Genomic DNA, 18,066 nt, shown 5'->3' on the forward strand with positions numbered 1-18,066 from the left:
TAATCCCGGCCACCTCTGGTTTCCATCACAGCCTGGATGCGGAGGACCTCTATTGTCAAGAGGTGGGCCCCACATCTATCAGACATCGATGGTATATTCTGTACATATGCTTTACATGTCCTGGAGGTCTCACCGTCATTTTTATGGTCAAACCATTTTCTCCTGAAATGTATCACAGACATGATACATAAAATAACACTAAATATTTTCTTCATGGCCCCAAGAGGTGTCCATGTCCAGGACATTGATGGGATTCTTTACTAGCTGTGATTTGCCGTCTCTTGTAATACTGTGTGGGATAAAATAAGTGACCCCTCTGCTGCTAAATGTTGCCCTGACTAGTCTGCCTTGCTATATGCTGTGTATATGTTGGGTTTAAGAGATTGATGGTGACCATCAAGGAACTCGTCAGATTGAAATGAAACATTGGAATGAGATGTGACTGGGCTACTTCAAGATTTCCTGCACTGTAGGGTTGTAACTTCTCTGTTTTCTCAGGATTAACCCAACCACCCACCCAGGGCGCAATCTGACTGAGAATTATTGCCGAAACCCAGACGACAACCCACTGGGGCCATGGTGTTATACCAAGGATGCTGGAAAAGCTAGAGAGGAATGTTCAGTACCTTTATGTAGTAAGTAGGGTTGTGTTTTCGATTTGTCATCGATGGGTCCATATTCCCCTTCTCTGATGTCCAATCTTTCTTTTGGATCTACTTCCTGTCTTCATGGTGGACAGTTCCTTGCTGATATCCAGCAATGCCTGGTCTACTCATAATCTTCTCCTTTTGACTACTTTACTCAGCTCTTCACGCCCATATTTTCTTGTCTCTCTTCTCCTTTGGAATTCCCTTTCACTAATGGTCCATCCCTTTAATTTTGCAACCACCATGGACATAGGGGGTGCAGAGGCAGCAGTACCACCCAAGCTCTAGTCTGTCTCAGGGGGCTCAAAGGCTCCTCTGCAACATAAGAGGACACTAGTAGAAATGGCAGGGGCTCTATTATAGAGCTGGATTTGGGGCCCAGGAACTTCAAGTTACGACTAAGTCACCCCCTAACTCTGGTTTCCTCGTATTGTCGGGGCTATCTCTCAAAAGTTGGAGGCTGCAACCTGTGGCTCTAGCTTCTACAACTCCCAGTATCAGGAAATGCTAGGAATTGGAGTTTTGCAACAACTGGAGAACCTGGAGTTGCAGACCGCAGTACATTTGCTGCAGAGTAATTCAATTCTTGGTATTGGATCTTACATTTAGAAGACAGGGAAGCATTAGTGTGGACAATCAGTAGCTCATTCAGTGCTGAAATGGCACCCGCTTCATCTCCGGAGCTGGTACATAAGACATAGAATACATTTTCAATGAGTAGGTTAACGGTTCATTATACCAGTGGTCTAACTATTGGCTGTCCAGCTGTTGTTCCAGCATGTCTGGACAATCACAGCTTGAAGACCACCTCTTTATACCTTCCCCATTCCAAAAATTTCCCCCTGGTTATTGTCCCCATAGGCAACAATGGATTTACAATTGAACCAATTGTGCAGGAAGTGCAGAAAACTCAAAAGAAAGAGGAGACACCCTGCGTGCCAAATCATGGTCTAGATTATGATGGCACCCTGGCAGTGACAGTGTCCGGACTTCCATGTTTACCCTGGAACTCACCATTAGTGAAGGAGCACAACCACAAAGACTTCAGGAAAGATTTAGTCCTAAAAGAGAATTACTGCAGGAACCCAGACAATGATGACGAGGGCGTGTGGTGCTACGTGTCTCACAACAACACCACCTTCGACTATTGCAAATTAAATTACTGTGGTAAGTACCCTTCACTTATCTGCTCCCCGCTACCACCCTTACCCTTTATTACACTCACTGATAAAAAAAATACTGTACCAAGGAGTTGCAATAAAACTTTCTATGCGTGAATGTAATGATGATATGTAAGTGATTACAATGTGAGAGCGAAAGGAGAAGTTTATTGGGGAAAACTGTACAACTGAAAAGAGGCTCTAAGACCCTGTTGGGCTGCCTCTAGCTTGGATACAGTAAGAGATATGGCCTCTAGCCTGGATACAGTAAGAGATATGGCCTCTAGCCTGGATACACGATGAGATATGGCCTCTAGCCTGGATACACGATGAGATATGGCCTCTAGCCTGGATACACGATGAGATATGGCCTCTAGCCTGGATACACGATGAGATATGGCCTCTAGCCTGGATACACGATGAGATATGGCCTCTAGCCTGGATACACGATGAGATATGGCCTCTAGCCTGGATACACGATGAGATATGGCCTCTAGCCTGGATACACGATGAGATACGGCCTCTAGCCTGGATACAGTAAGAGATATGGCCTCTAGCCTGGATACAGTAAGAGATATGGCCTCTAGTCTGGATACAGTAAGAGATACGGCCTCTAGCCTGGATACAGTAAGAGATACGGCCTCTAGCCTGGATACAGGATGAGATACGGCCTCTAGCCTGGATACAGGATGAGTTTACATCCAACAATCATGAATAGTCTGATATTGTAATAAACCATACCACAATTCAGCTGTATATATGAGTGCACAACTGCTGGGCCGCTAATGGTAGGTAGCAGAAGTGTGAATGCAGCTATGAATGTGTGTGTAGTAGAAGACATGATTTAAAGGGCATCTGTCAGCAGATTTGTGCCTATGACACTGGCTGACCTGTTACATGTGCACTTGGCAGCTGAAGGTATCTGTGTTGGTCCCATGTTCATATGTGCCCGCATTGCTGAGAAAACGAAGTTTTATAATATGCAAAGGACCCTATAGGAGCAACAGGAGCGTTTCCATTACACCTAGAGGCTCTGCTCTCTCTGCAATTGCACCTTGATTGACAGGGTCAGTTATAATGATGTTTTCACTGCCTGGTCCTGTCAATCAAAGTGCAGAGGACACGGCAGTTGCAGAGAGAGCAGAGCCTCTAGGTGTAATGGAAACGCCCCTGTTGCTCCTATAGGGCCCATTGCATATTATAAAACATTGTTTTCTCAGCAATGCGGGCACATATGAAAATGGGACCAACACAGATGCCTTCAGCTGCCAAGCGCACATGTAACAGGTCAGCCAGTGTCAAAGGGCATCTCTCAGTAGATTTGTACCTATAACTCAAAATCAGTATGAGATTATGTTTTATCAGGCCGGTCTCAGAACACTGACATTGGGGTTCTGAACTTGATACACGTTGGTTTCTCATTCTTTGGGGTTATCAACATTTTTCATGCTTCCCAACACTTAACTTTATTTGAAGGGATTTAGTATGGAGATGCCTGCAGGATGACCAAGGGATCTTAATCATCCTGCAAAATTGGCTTCTACCTCACAGTTTTTTTTTTTGCCTTCCTCTGGATCAACTTGCAGGATAACAGGCCGAACTGGATGGACAAATGTCTTTTTTCGGCCTTCTGTACTATGTTACTATGTTACTGCAGAGGTCCACAGGACACAAAATAATGTGCTAATTACTTTCATAATATATCTGCATGGGGGTCAGAGGTCCAGTGAACTCAATCCTAATGCTATATACAGTTCGCTCCAAAGCTCCCCCTAGTGGTGACTGCTGGCAGCTAACATTTTATCATATAACTATATATTTAAGCAGAAGATTTGGAGTTCTGTATCACTAAAACAATGCTACAGCCATTGTAAAGATATACTATAGCAATAATCTACACATGATGTGGTGGGCTTACAAATGTCGGCGCACCAGTTGCTGTCCTGATGTCCATATCCCATCAGGCGGTAAACGGTCACTTTTTATATAATCACTTGTTCATGTCATTTGTTTCTTATTCTTTTTTCTTGTCGCTGGGCTCACCCCTGTCTCTGGCAGATAGCCCTATAGATGAAGAACCCATTACTAGCCAAGCTGGCAGAACAGATTCAACACAACATCAAACATTCTTTGATGAGAAGAGCTTTGGCCAAGGAGAAGCAGGTGAGGAAAGCATGGTGTGTGATAGATGTAGTCCAAACATGGACGGGACAGCCTTGAGCTATGAGGCTAACACTAATGAGTATTCCAATCACAGACATTTATGGCATGGTCATAGGATACCGCCATGGGGGTCGCATGCACCCCATGTTGGACCTTAAAACCCAGAAGCAAACAGGGAAAGAGAATCAGAAGAAAGTTACTGTGTATGTAAAAGCCACTTATAGCCTATAGGTATCTAACAGCCAGGGGTGTAGCTATAGGGGTGAAAAAGTAGCCATCAAATCTAGAAGTTGGTGCTTGAGGGAGCCAAAAGACCCAATTTTATAAATGTCACATGGTAGGTGGGGGCCCTATTACATCTTTTCATTAGAGCCCATGCCAAAGTTACGCCTCTAGAGACAGTGAAACCTCAGCCTTTTAGACAAAAATAAACTTTTGCCTGGATTCGACCTTCAAAAACATGCTCCTGGCCTACAACCAAGGAGGCCAACATAGAGTGATCCATGTCCAATAATAACCCATGCCATATAAGTAGTAAATCCTACAAACCGGATTCCAAAAAAGTTGGGACACTAAACAAATTGTGAATAAAAACTGAATGCAATGATGTGGAGATGGCAAATGTCAATATTTTATTTGTAATAGAACGTAGATGACAGATCAAACGTTTAATCCGAGTAAATGTATCATTTTAAAGGAAAAATATGTTGATTCAAATTTTCACAGTGTCAACAAATCCCCAAAAAGTTGGGACAAGTAGCAATAAGAGGCTGGAAAAAGTAAATTTGAGCATAACGAAGAGCTGGAAGACCAATTAACACTAATTAGGTCAATTGGCAACATGATGATTGGGTATAAAAAGAGCTTCTCAGAGTGGCAGTGTCTCTCAGAAGCCAAGATGGGTAGAGGATCACCAATTCCCACAATGTTGCGCAGAAAGATAGTGGAGCAATATCAGAAAGGTGTTACCCAGCGAAAAATTGCAAAGACTTTGCATCTATCATCATCAACTGTGCATAACATCATCCGAAGATTGAGAGAATCTGGAACAATCTCTGTGCGTAAGGGTCAAGGCCGTAAAACCATACTGGATGCCCGTGATCTCCGGGCCCTTAAACGACACTGCACCACAAACAGGAATGCTACTGTAAAGGAAACCACAGAATGGGCTCAGGAATACTTCCAGAAACCATTGTCAGTGAACACAATCCACCGTGCCATCCGCCGTTGCCAGCTGAAACTCTATAGTGCAAAGAAGAAGCTATTTCTAAGCAAGATCCACAAGCTCAGGCGTTTTCACTGGGCCAGGGATCATTTAAAATGGAGTGTGGCAAAATGGAAGACTGTTCTGTGGTCAGACAAGTCACGATTCGAAGTTCTTTTTGGAAATCTGGGATGCTATGTCACCCGGACCAAAGAGGACAAGGACAACCCAAGTTGTTATCAACGCTCAGTTCAGAAGCCTGCATCTCTGATGGTATGGGGTTGCATGAGTGCGTGTGGGCAGCTTGCATGTCTGGAAAGGCACCATCAATGCAGAAAAATATATTCAGGTTCTAGAACATATGCTCCCATCCAGACGTCATCTCTTTCAGGGAAGACCCTGCATTTTTCAACAAGATAATGCCAGACCAGATTCTGCATCAATCACAACATCATGGCTGCGTAGGAGAAGGATCCGGGTACTGAAATGGCCAGTCTGCAGTCCAGATCTTTCACCTATAGAGAACATTTGGCGCATCATAAAGAGGAAGGTGCAACAAAGAAGGCCCAAGACGATTGAACAGTTAGAGGCCTGTATTAGACAAGAATGGGAGAGCATTCCTATTTCTAAACTTGAGAAACTGGTCTCCTCGGTCCCCAGACGTCTGTTGAGTGTTGTAAGAAGAAGGGGAGATGCCACACAGTGGTGAAAATGGCCTTGTCCCAACTTTTTGGGGATTTGTTGACACCATGAAATTCTGATTCAACATATTTTTCCCTTAAAATGGTACATTTTCTCAGTTTAAACTTTTGTTCCGTGATTTATGTTCTATTCTGAATAAAATATTCGAAGTTGGCACCTCCACATCATTGCATTCAGTTTTTATTCACGATTTGTATAGTGTCCCAACTTTTTTGGAATCCGGTTTGTAAATACCTTGTAATAAAGGAACAGCCGATCATGCCACCTTAGGGTTCCATGAGATGGTGGAGACAGTCAGTGATCCTGGCCATGAAGTGAATGATTGGTGGGCACAGTACTACTTCCGAGTGACGTCTGTCGGGGGGGTAATAATTCAATTAAGAATTATTAATTATGGTCATAAAAATTATTAACCATAAAAAAATAAAATTTATAAAATTTGTCATAAATTCTTAAAATCATTACCTGGTGAATTGTAGATAAACTGATACAATTCACATCTGAGTCCGACTATTTCCTCAGATAAATAAGTTCTTTTGACGTGAGATGACGTCAATGATAAACATGTAGTTCTATATTATACAATAATACACAGGTATTATAAAAAATATGCAGATTTATTGGTTACAAGATTATAAACATATATAAGTAAATAAAATACGATGATACATGCAAATGAATATATATATAGCGTTAATATAAAGCATTACAAGCTTAACAATACATGTGAGTGGAAATAACTTGTCACATTATAACAAAGCTACTATTAGGTTAGGCTATCAAAGTAGGAACATAAGTTATTACTTCTAATAATCAATATGGAATGCTAAATACATTCCATCCCCCTCTAACCAACTACACATCACATGACTTCAAGATGGGCAAATCCATCCAAGGATATAACTCAGAAGCGATAACTGTATCCTTCCGCCCCATCCTTGACTATTTTCACATATATAACTTTGGTAAGACTATTAAGACAAATAACAGGGATCTAGGATCTTTGCTAGACCATATCTTAAATGGGAATGACTTGAAATAAGTCTTTCCTGTGGGAATCCATCACTTAGCTTGGCGAAGAATGTTCTATCTCTCTCTCTCTCTCTCTATATATATATAAGAGCAATCATTTAATGCTTTGCTAGATTATGAGTCTAGATTCTTCTGCAGGTAGAATGAAGCCTCGCAATATCCTAAGACTACATCTCAATATGGAAATGATCAATTAATTAATTAATTTATTCGCCAATCTAGATGAAATAATTTCACCCACACTATCAAATTAGTCCTAATAAAATGAAATATAATTTTCTGTGTCTCTTACCAAGTCCTAGTAGGAATCTCACTTCTGCTCCTAAGAAAGCTGGGTGGTCCATCATAGCGCATCTCACCATGGCTTTCATCTTGATAGACCCCTCTAGAGAGCTCAACTTCTGTTCTCTTCTCTTTTTCTCCTCTTTTTTGTGTGTCCTTTCTCCCCCTGTGTATGGTTTATGATCACAAACTTATCAGTTAGACACACCTTCCTAGTTTGGAGCTTTCCAATCATTGTCGGATGGGCGTGACCATTGATAAAAAATGTGACATCATAACCTTACCCAGAATGCACTTTTGCTACTGTTGTAATGTCACCTACTGATACCTAGGTGGCACTGCTGAATAAGCTATTTGCATCATAGTATAAAGGGTTAAGTTATGTAAGTCTGAATAAAACGTATTCTATACATTTGACCTTAGAAGCTTTAATTCAAAGCTATAGGGATTAATTCTGACATTTGTAGCAATTAGAGACAGACTTCTAGGCGTCTCTCTGAATGTTTCTCACACTGTTGATTTATGGATCATAAATTACTTGAATGGCCTTGTTTTCTCACAGCGATATCAGTACCTACTGTCATACCAAAGATGTGAATAATTGTTACAAAACACACATCTTCACAGACACTCTTTTAGAGACGAATATTCTCCTAATGAGAAATATATATAATATACTGCAGGGCTGGCCAACCTGCAGCTCTCCAGTTGTTGTAAAACTACAATTCCCACCATTCCCTGCTGTAGGCTGATAGCTGTAGGCTGTCTGGGCATGCTGGGAGTTGTAGTTTTGCAACAACTGGAGAGCCACAGGTTGGCCATCCCTGATATACTGGATACATGTCTTCATAACATATAACAATACAAATAATATATAATATATATGTGCTACTGATTGTCTTATGCTAAGGACTAACTAAGACGTATTAAATGAATACATGAATATTATATATTTTGCTTCATTAATAAATGCCTAATTGTATAGGTAATTATTACCAGCTGCATAGAGCTTATCTTTATCTCCCGTCATAAATTTATAAGTAGACAAGGAGGATTCTTCTGAGACTGGTACATTCATGAGAAGAATAACACTGAAGAGTAGAAACCTTTGTGCGACCTTACTTTGGCTTACTCAAGACATACAAAATTGTAACTATAGTCGAGCATGGCTCTTAAAGGAAATGAACATCCATCTTGACTAGAATGAATTGGATATCAATGCATTTACCTATGAAAAGGCACAACACGTCATCAATGGTCATGTTATATTTTATCTGCAGTTTGTGGACAGAGGCCACTCTTTGAACAAAAGAAAGTGACCGATAAAAGCGAGGCAGAGCTGCTGGAGTCTATCCAAGGTCGGATTGTTAAAGGAGAAGATGCTGATCCAGGCAGTTCCCCATGGTAACTCTAACAGGGCCGAGTTTTACTATTGCTTTGTTGTATGACATGACCTCAAGGATCCTTTGTAAACCGCACGAGTAGTTTTTCTTCAGAATGTTTTCCTCTTTACCTTCCTCTATAGCAGGGGAGGACTGGCAGCCTTAGTCCTGGGGGGCAAATCTAGTCAAGTGGCCCATTTTTAGCCCCGCCCATCATTAAAAGCCCCTCCTACATATAATAGGCCACTCCCAACACACACTGTACAGCTGACATTTTATAGTTGCGGCCTGTCTCTACACATCATACGGTGAGAGGAGGCCGTCCTGGCTGCACTGCCTGCTTATATAACAAGCTACAGCCAGGAAGCTCCTCCGCTCTCCTCCCTACCCTGATCCTGCTCAAGGCCTGTGGTTCCCCCCACCATCTGCCACCCGCCCGTGGCCTGCTGCCCCCTTTCGTCATCCTCACCCAGTTCTGAATCCTCCTTCTGCAAATGGCAGGAGGAGGAGCCGGAGCATCTCCTCTCCTACATAGCGCCACATACCTCTTACATCCAGTGATGTCACCTTTGTTGTAGACGTTCTCTTTCCTCATCTTCTCCATTCAGACCAGACCGCCATGATGATTTTTCTGCCATCTCCCTTCACTGCAGAGATTGAGAAACAGACATTAGTTTCCTGCCACCCCCAATACTATACTGCAGAAACAGTCCCCCTGGAAATACTACTACCACACAGATAGTGCCCCCTTAAACAATTATTGGCACACAGCGCTCTAAAAAATAACTGCGCCCAGACACTAATAGTATAAAGATAATGTCCCCCAAAAATAATTGTGCTAAGCTGATACTATGCCAGGGTGCCCCCAAAGTAACAATGCTCCCCAAAATCCCACCAATATAAATAATTCTCTGCCAGAGCACACTTAGTAGTAATAATGCCCCTATAGTGCCCTAGTAATCATGTTCTTCATAGCCCCTAGTAGTAGTAAAGCTCCCCATAATACCCCCTAGTATTACTAATTTTCCCTATAATATGACAGTACATGAAATACCCCCGCTTAGTGCCCGCAGTTGAGCTAATGTCCCCATAATGTATGCCAGTATAAAATACCCCTATATAGTGCCCCAGTAAATGCCCTCATACTGCTCCTCTCCCCCTTCCCCATAGTGTCCCCATAATATGCCAGTAAAAAAATGCCCCTTAGTGCCCCCAGCAGATGCCCCTATAGTGCTCCTCTCCCCCACAATGTACCAGTAAAAAAATGCCCCTTCTTAGTGCCACCATATGCCCCAATAGTGCTCCACTCCCCCATAGTGCCTTCCATAATGTGCCAGTAAAAAATGCCCCCTTAGTGCCACCAAATGCCATAGTGCCCCCCATAATGTTCCAATACAAAAGGCCCCTTTAGAGCCCCCACTTCCCCATAGTGCCCCCAAATAATGCCCCTATAATAGCACCAGATGCCCCATAGTGCTGCTCTCCCCTATAGTGCCCCCCAGAATGTGCCAATAATTAAAAAAAAAGCCCCTTTAGAGCCCCCAGTTACCCCCATAGTGCTCCTCTCCCCCATGGTGCCCCCCCATAATGTGCCAGTAAGAAATGCCCCCATAGTGCCAGCCCCCCCCCCATAGTGCCAGCCCCCCCCATAGTGCCAGCTCCCCCTATAGTGCCCCCCCATAGTGCCAGCTCCCCCTATAGTGCCCCCCCATAGTGCCAGCTCCCCCTATAGTGCCCCCCCATAGTGCCAGCTCCCCCTATAGTGCCCCCCCCATAGTGCCAGCTCCCCCTATAGTGCCCCCCCATAGTGCCAGCTCCCCTATAGTGCCCCCCCATAGTGCCAGCTCCCCCTATAGTGCACCCCATAGTGCCAGATCTCCCCCCCCATAGTGCCAGATCTCCCCCCCCCCATAGTACCAGATCTCCCCCCCCCCATAGTGCCAGATCTCCGCCCCCCCCCCATAGTGCCAGATCTCCGCAAAGAAGAAAAAAGAATAAAAAATACTTACCTCCATCAGCAGCGTGTGCTGTCGGCTCAGGCGTCGCGATGATAATGACGTCATCGCGCTTCCTGAGCCGGCCTCTGATAGGCTGCAGGCATTAGTGCCTGCGGCCTATCAGAAGAACAGGGGAGGGACACGCCTCTCCCTCCCCTGCCCCACAGCACGGCCGCAATTACATCCAGGGCCGCTCCGCCTGTGGTGATCGGCGGTGCGGCCCTGAAGAATAAAAAAAAAAAATTCTTTTTTTTTTAGACGGGCGGCCCAGCGGCCGTTTATTTAGGGCGGCCTGGGGGGGCAATTGCCTCCCTGCCCCCCGGCCCAGTCCGCCCCTGCTCTATAGTCAGCAAATGTAAAAAGCTTGTGTATCGTCACTATCTTGGAAACTGTCAACAAGGAGGCCACAATGATATGTTGTTCTCCCTGTTTCTCCATCTCTAGTAATTCGAGTGCATAGTGGATTATAAGTTCATTATGAACTGCAAGTCTGATTTGCTAATTAACTCCTTAATACCCCTATGACCGTACTTAGTGACACGTGAACACTAAATGCACATATGGGGACATGGGCCGAGCCTGGTATTGCAGCTCACCGCCTTTTACTTACATGAACTGCTATACCGCACACATCATAGGGCCCCATTGCAGTTTAAGTAGAAAAGTCGAAGGTGTAAATTACCCTCAGAAAAACGGAAGCCTCGCACTCTTTTCCCAACTGATTTGCATGTTATAAAAAGTGGAGCAGGTGCTTCATAAATATGACACTTGGTTTGAAAACTATATTTTTCAATGTATTTATGCCAGACAGCTGCCATAAAGGCATTGATAAATTTAATCCATACAGCCCTTATTCCCTGCTTTCTCACAAATAGTACATGATCAAAATCTGTCTGCTGGCAGCCACCACTAGGGGGAGCTCAGTGCAGTTAAAATTATACAGCTACTATTGAGCTCAATGGAAGTAAAAATATCTCCTCTAACTCGTCTCTGAAGTAAAATACAATCATGGTTGGGTAGCAGGAGTTCTGTGCCACCTCCCTCCACCATAAATGTGGTCTCCACAGCAATGATACGGTTGTCTGTATGGTGCACCAGTGTCAAGCTCAGGCCCTTTTGTTTTATATTGGAGAACCCATTTAAAGGGATTATCCGTGTTTTTATAAATTGATGGCTTATCCTTATTTTAGGTCAGTGGAGGGGTCCAACTCTAGATACCCTTACTATTTGATGGGTTTGTGGCGCTGGTGAAAGTTCTGTGGCCTCGTCACTGCTCATATTGGTGGGTACTGCACAGTGCCATACTTCATGTGTTGGCCGTGCTTGGTATTGAACCTTTGTCACATTCGAGTGGGATGATTGGTGGGGATGCCGACAGTCGGACCCCACCGTTCTAGTATGAAAGGTCAATCTTATAGATATCCCTTCCATTTTTAAAACCTGGATAACCCATCTAATGAACTTTTGGTATTCATTTTAAAGAGCCAGGTTGTCCTGGGTATCTATACATGGTCTACCAACATCAGCTGGCCTAACTGTTGACTGTTTCCAGGACAGCCACACTAAACTGAACATCATAAAAAAATAAAAATAGCTGAAAACCGCAAAGATGAAGATGACTAGCGACTAGTGCATTAATGTGCAATCCAACTTTAGTCTGTGCTGGAGCTCCATTATCATACTGATGGTTTCCCTCATACTCGTTTCTCTTGATTTAGATCAAGTAGTTATCTGGAATAGGTGACATTGTAATATATTCAACCCAGATAAGGCTTCACTAACAACTTTGCTGATTTCCATTTTTAGGCAGGTGATGCTGTTTAAAAAAAGCCCCCAGGAGCTCTTGTGTGGAGCCAGTCTCATAAGTGACCGCTGGGTGCTGACCGCCGCTCATTGTGTCTTCTATCCTCCATGGGATAAAAATTTCACCACTGAGGATCTCCTGGTGCGGATAGGAAAACATCATCGTGCCAAGTAAGACACCTCTCATGAACACAATGTGACAAACACACAGCCAGCATTGAACATCATGAGATATCTGGTGGCCGATCAAATGTTTGGCGAGCCACCATAGCCTCATCCAGTTTCTTGTACTAAGGGAAAATAAACGATTGGACAAGTTAGATATGATCAGAAGATTTATCAAAACTGGTGCATGGGAAGGTGGAGTTGTCCATAGCTTCCGGTTAGAGTACAACTCTCATTTTCCCACCTGATTGGTTACTTTTGGTAACTTCTCCACTTTTCTATTGTACTAGTTTTGATGAATTGCGCTATTTGTCAACTAAAACCAGCCGGTATTAAAGGGGTTGCCTTACCTCAATCATCAGTGGCATATTGCTAGGCTAGGCCACCAATGTTAGATAGGTGCGGATTCCATCTCTGGCGCCCAAACTGAAGGAGAGTGCACAGTGCAAGCATGGCACTCCCATAGAAATGGAGAGTGGCTGCGCATGGGCTCTTGTTCACTTTGGGAGCTCCATTCTAGAGACAGGTGTGGGATCTGCACTTATCTGACACTGATGGCATTTCCTAGCAATATACCAGCAATGTTTGAGGTGAGAAAACGTGTTTAAGCAATGTGTGGCGAGCACTATATAGCAGTCATTTTTGGAAACAATCTTTTTGGGTACTATATGGTGGTATTATGTGGGCTGTGTACATAGCAATATACTAGCACTACATGGTGTTATAACGTGGGCTGAAAACTGGCAAGAAGTTGAAGGGGCTGCGAGCTTGTCACCCACTGCTCTGTATTATATAACATAGGACAATGCTAGATCCCATTGGAATGAGTGATATTGTAGAATGGGTTCAATGTCAGGTTTTCGCTGTGTGACAAAGGACATATTGGGGAATGCCAATATTTGACCTTTCCTCTTCTCCATCCAGATACGAGAGGACAACAGAGAAAATTCTGCAGCTTCAACGGATCATTATCCACCAAAAATACAACTGGCAGGAAAATCTGGACAGAGATATTGCACTTCTGCAGCTGAAGAAACCCCTGACCTTCACAAATTATATCCATCCAGTGTGTCTTCCAACCAAGGATATTTTACAGAAGTAAGGGCCTTCATATCTCACCAGGCAAGGTCCTCCAATCTGGTATGAAATTCTAGCATCTGACAGGCTGCATATCAATGGTGTCTTTCAGGTTCCTGCAGTCAGGGTACAAAGGTCGTGTCACTGGTTGGGGCAATCTACAGGAAACATGGAGCTCAGGAGGACCACAGTTGCCTTCAGTCCTTCAGCAGATAAACCTTCCTTTAGTGGAACAGGAGACATGCAAGGCTTCCACCAAAATTAAAGTAACAGATAACATGTTCTGTGCAGGTAAATAGCTTTAAAGCAAGTAGACTACTTCACATATCAGAAGGTCAAAGTATGCCAGGGGTGGCCAGTCCATAAAATATTTGCTTCCCAACAGCCAAGGTGGGTCAGCTTTCTGTGAAGGGCTTGGGATCACCATCTGGAGATGGCGCTTCAAAAACACTAAGGCTGGTTTCACACGGACGTTGCGGGAAAAGGTGCGGGTGCTGCGTTGCGGGAACATGCACGATTTGGATCATGTGATGTGACGTCACCACAGGTCCTTAGCCGGCAGCTCAACATTACAGAAGAAGACAGAGATCGGCAACTGCGCGATCAAGTGGACTCGGTGAGTTAATTATTATTTTTTTTTAACCCCTCCATCACTATTTTACTTTGCATTCTGTATTCAGAATGCTATTATTTTCCCTTATAACCATGTTATAAGGGAAAATAATACAGATTGGGTCCCCAGCCCAATCGTCACCTAGCAACCATGCGTGAAAAAACAAGATTTTTGTATAACTTACCAGTAAAATCTCTTTCTCGCTCTTCCTTGGGGGACACAGGAGACCTTGGGTATAGCTCAGCTCCCTAGGAGGCGTGACACTAAGTGAAAACTGTTAAGCCCCTCCTCCACAGCTATACCCTCAGCCTGGAGAGAGAGACTGCCAGTTGCATGTCCAAGTAGTGAGAAAAGGCAATGTCCAACAAGTGGAACCAACAAGCCAACTACCCAACGGGGTAAACCAAGTCTGGAAACCGTGTAGAAAAAACAATGAATGGGTGGGTGCTGTGTCCCCCAAGGAAGAGCGAGAAAGGGAAACGGTACAAAAATGGAAGGGGGGCATGCATACGGCCAGCGCTACTGAGGTCAGGCTGCAGCGTCCTGCGCAGCCAACAAGAATTCCGTTATTTCTCTCTTTTTATTTTATTTAAAAACACAGCCTCTCTGAGGCAGGAATGGGGCCACCATATAGATGTACAGCATCTCTGAGAGGCAGGAAAGGGGCCAGCCATCTTAGGGTCTCCTCCAGATGGGAGCCGGCCGGTACCCAAGAGGTTAATAGGGATCCAGCCTGGGGGCGGCGCAGCGATCCCCTGGGAGCGGGGGAACCTCCAGGCGGGAAGAATTCCCGCCTGGAGAAGTTTCCGCCCCCTCCAATCGAGGCCGGAATTTTGCCAGGGCCTAAATTTTTGCGGTGCCCGGGAGGTACCGGCCGGGACCTGGAGGGAGCGGAGTGGCGCATGCACATACCGGCTGAGGGTGCCCAACCCACGGGTCTGAAGAGTCAGGGGGCCCGGGAAGGAGTGCCGGAATCGCGGCTCAGCAGGTCGCCAAGCCTGGATCAAAATTTTGCGGCGCCCGGCCGACCACAATACACCTACGGTCGGCCGGGGTCTGTTGGAGCACCACACAAGTCCATGTGCCTCGGCCGTCAGGAGCGGGCCCCTGGCCCTGAGCAGCGCACTGGTAAAGTGATGGGGGGGACCCTGAGACCGGGTGCCCGTGAGGAACAGAGCCAGCAAGAATATAGGCAGCTCCCTAGGAGGCGTGACAGGGACGCCAGCATAACCCCTTCGCCATGTCCTGCAGCTAAGTGCAGGCCTCCGGGCCCTGTTGCACCATTCCCCGCAGGAAGAAGGGAGGCAGAGCAGATGAACCTGTTGGAAGCCAGGAGGGGAGGAGAGGGAGCAGATGTGTGCAAGAATGAAATCCTTTATAATAAAACAAGGCTAATATAATTATAGTGGGCAACGGTTAGGATATGAGAGACAGCCCTGGAGTGTATGATTCCAGAAAATGGCTGTTCACCTACGGCACCCCAGTGGCCAGCCTAGGTCCAGCAGGGACCAGTATGGGGTCCGGCACGCAGGAGACCAGGGGGGACAACGTAGGGCTGGAGAAGCCACTCTCTCACCATCAGCCGTCTTCACCCTCGCGCTTCAAAAACACTAAGGCTGGTTTCATACGGACGTTGCGGGAAAAGGTGCGGGTGCGTTGCGGGAACATGCTCGATTTGGATCATGTGATGTGACGTCACCACAGGTCCTTAGCCGGCAGCTCAACATTACAGAAGAAGACAGAGATCGGCAACTGCGCGATCAAGTGGACTCGGTGAGTTATTTTTTTTTTATTTTTAACCCCTCCATCACTATTTTACTTAGCATTCTGTATTCAGAATGCTATTATTTTCCCTTATAACCATGTTATAAGGGAAAATAATACAGATTGGGTCCCCAGCCCAATCGTCACCTAGCAACTCTCTCACCATCAGCCGTCTTCACCCTCGGTCCATTCCAGCAGGGTCGCCCCTTCAGCTTCTGGCACTGTAGTAGCAGGACGCTGGAAGAGGGACTTGGCGTGCAGGCGACCCTTGCGCTGGCGGGATGCAGGGGAGCTAGGCTGCCCTTGTCCTCCTTGTCTTCTGTGGAGGAGGCAGCAGTGCGGGTGACAGGCACTGGCGCAGCTCAATCCCGGGAGAAACAGAGAGGTCTATTGCGTCTCTGATGGCCTGGAAGAAAAATAAAACAATAAAAATTTAAACAACAAGGCGAAAACAGCCCTGCAGAGCAGGGAGTGTCTTGCCTCCTTGGACACTAAGCAAAAAACTGGCAGCCTCTCACTCCAGGCTGAGGGTATAGCTGTGGAGGAGGGGCTTAACAGTTTTCACTTAGTGTCACGCCTCCTAGGGAGCTGAGCTATACCCAAGGTCTTCTGTGTCCCCCAAGATAAATGGGCGAGAAATCGCACCGCATCCGCACTTGCTTGCGGATGCATGCGATTTTTACGCAGCCCCATTCACTTTTATGGGGCCTGCATTGCGTGAAAAACGCAAATATAGAGCTTGCTGCGATTTTCACGCAACGCACAAGTGATGCGTGAAAATCACTGCTCGTGTGCACAGCCCCATAGAAATGAATGGGTCCGGATTCAGTGCGGGTGCAATGCGTTCAACTCACGCATTGCACCCGTGCGGAAAACTCGCCCGTGTGAAAAGGGCCTAAGGGTTTAACAGGGTATTCTCATCTGCAGCAATGATCACCTATCGACTTCTGACAGTGGGGGAGTGTGAATAGATTGGCGATTGCTTTGCTGTGCATTAGGCAGGGAGCATGCTCAATCACTTATGTTAATCAGTGGAACGGCAGGGTGCATGCCCAACTAGTCCATTCAGATCATCCTATCCAAGGTATTGGGGGGGACTGAAATTCACCCTTCTGGTGATCAGTGGTCAGACGGTCAATTGACCATTCAACATCTGTGCTGTGCATAGCATCTACCAGTTTATCAGTGGTCTTGACTCTTTGCCCATTTATTGCAGGTTACAGTCCAGAAGATGGTAAGAGGGGAGACGCCTGTGAAGGAGACAGTGGTGGCCCCTTTGTCATGAAGGTATGACCAAGATAATTTTTTTTAGGGAGGGACATTCATTAATGTTCTGTCATCCATTAAGGTTGGTACCAACTTCACCGTGAAGGAGTGAATGGAATTTGAACCTTTATTTCTTGCCTTGCTCCAAGGGCTATTGGACGACACGTACTCCAAGAACTGCTCAGTTTATAAGAGCAATACAGAACACAATGGTATAATGGCCCTATGTTGGTTTTCTTTCTAGGACTTCACCAGCAATCGTTGGTACCAGATGGGTATAGTGTCTTGGGGAGAGGGATGCGACCGTGATGGAAAGTACGGCATGTATGCGCATGTATATCGCTTTCGGAGATGGCTGATGAAGACTATAGAGCAAAATCCCTAATAGCAAGTTTATTTTCCAGCATCTGGTTCTTAACCACTTAGCTTTCAAAGCATTCCAGCTCAACAACCAAATTCTGTACGTCTGCCCATCAATAAAGATATTTTTGAACACTTCCTCTATGGCTGGGTGTTATCCAACAGTGTGCACAAATGCATGCAAGCTACCCCAAAGGGATTCTAGTCAGCACATTTTACCCTCCCAAACCACTTACACCACTAGATCAGTGCCATGGGAGCAAGAACTTACAGGTGTTAGAATATCAGAGAAAACAATGTTTTATTCCCTCTGGGCAAGGGTCTACCTTTCTAACCAGAAGGGATTTCTCCAAAGCTGACCAAACCATTGACACAAATACATAGACCTAAATGTTTTTATGATCATCCAGTGACCTACTCCTCACAGGCCACCACTGAAAGATAATCAG

General features: G+C 45.2%; 1 protein-coding gene across 1 annotated transcript in view; it reads left to right on the forward strand.

The window, feature by feature from the left end:
* The window catches only part of LOC122920976 (prothrombin-like), a 31,878-nt gene extending 14,123 nt beyond the window's left edge, over window positions 1-17,755 (forward strand). The window contains exons 6-14 of the mRNA XM_044270835.1: window positions 499-635; window positions 1,509-1,814; window positions 3,866-3,970; window positions 8,471-8,594; window positions 12,376-12,543; window positions 13,462-13,635; window positions 13,727-13,905; window positions 17,208-17,278; window positions 17,502-17,755. Coding sequence (XP_044126770.1) covers window positions 499-635; window positions 1,509-1,814; window positions 3,866-3,970; window positions 8,471-8,594; window positions 12,376-12,543; window positions 13,462-13,635; window positions 13,727-13,905; window positions 17,208-17,278; window positions 17,502-17,642 — 1,405 coding nt within the window. The 3' untranslated portion in view covers window positions 17,643-17,755. The remainder of the gene's footprint in view (window positions 1-498; window positions 636-1,508; window positions 1,815-3,865; window positions 3,971-8,470; window positions 8,595-12,375; window positions 12,544-13,461; window positions 13,636-13,726; window positions 13,906-17,207; window positions 17,279-17,501) is intronic.
* Window positions 17,756-18,066: the final 311 nt, after the last annotated feature.

The sequence above is a fragment of the Bufo gargarizans genome, chromosome 10 (assembly GCF_014858855.1).
Source record: "Bufo gargarizans isolate SCDJY-AF-19 chromosome 10, ASM1485885v1, whole genome shotgun sequence".
Classification (NCBI taxonomy): Eukaryota; Metazoa; Chordata; class Amphibia; order Anura; family Bufonidae; genus Bufo; species Bufo gargarizans.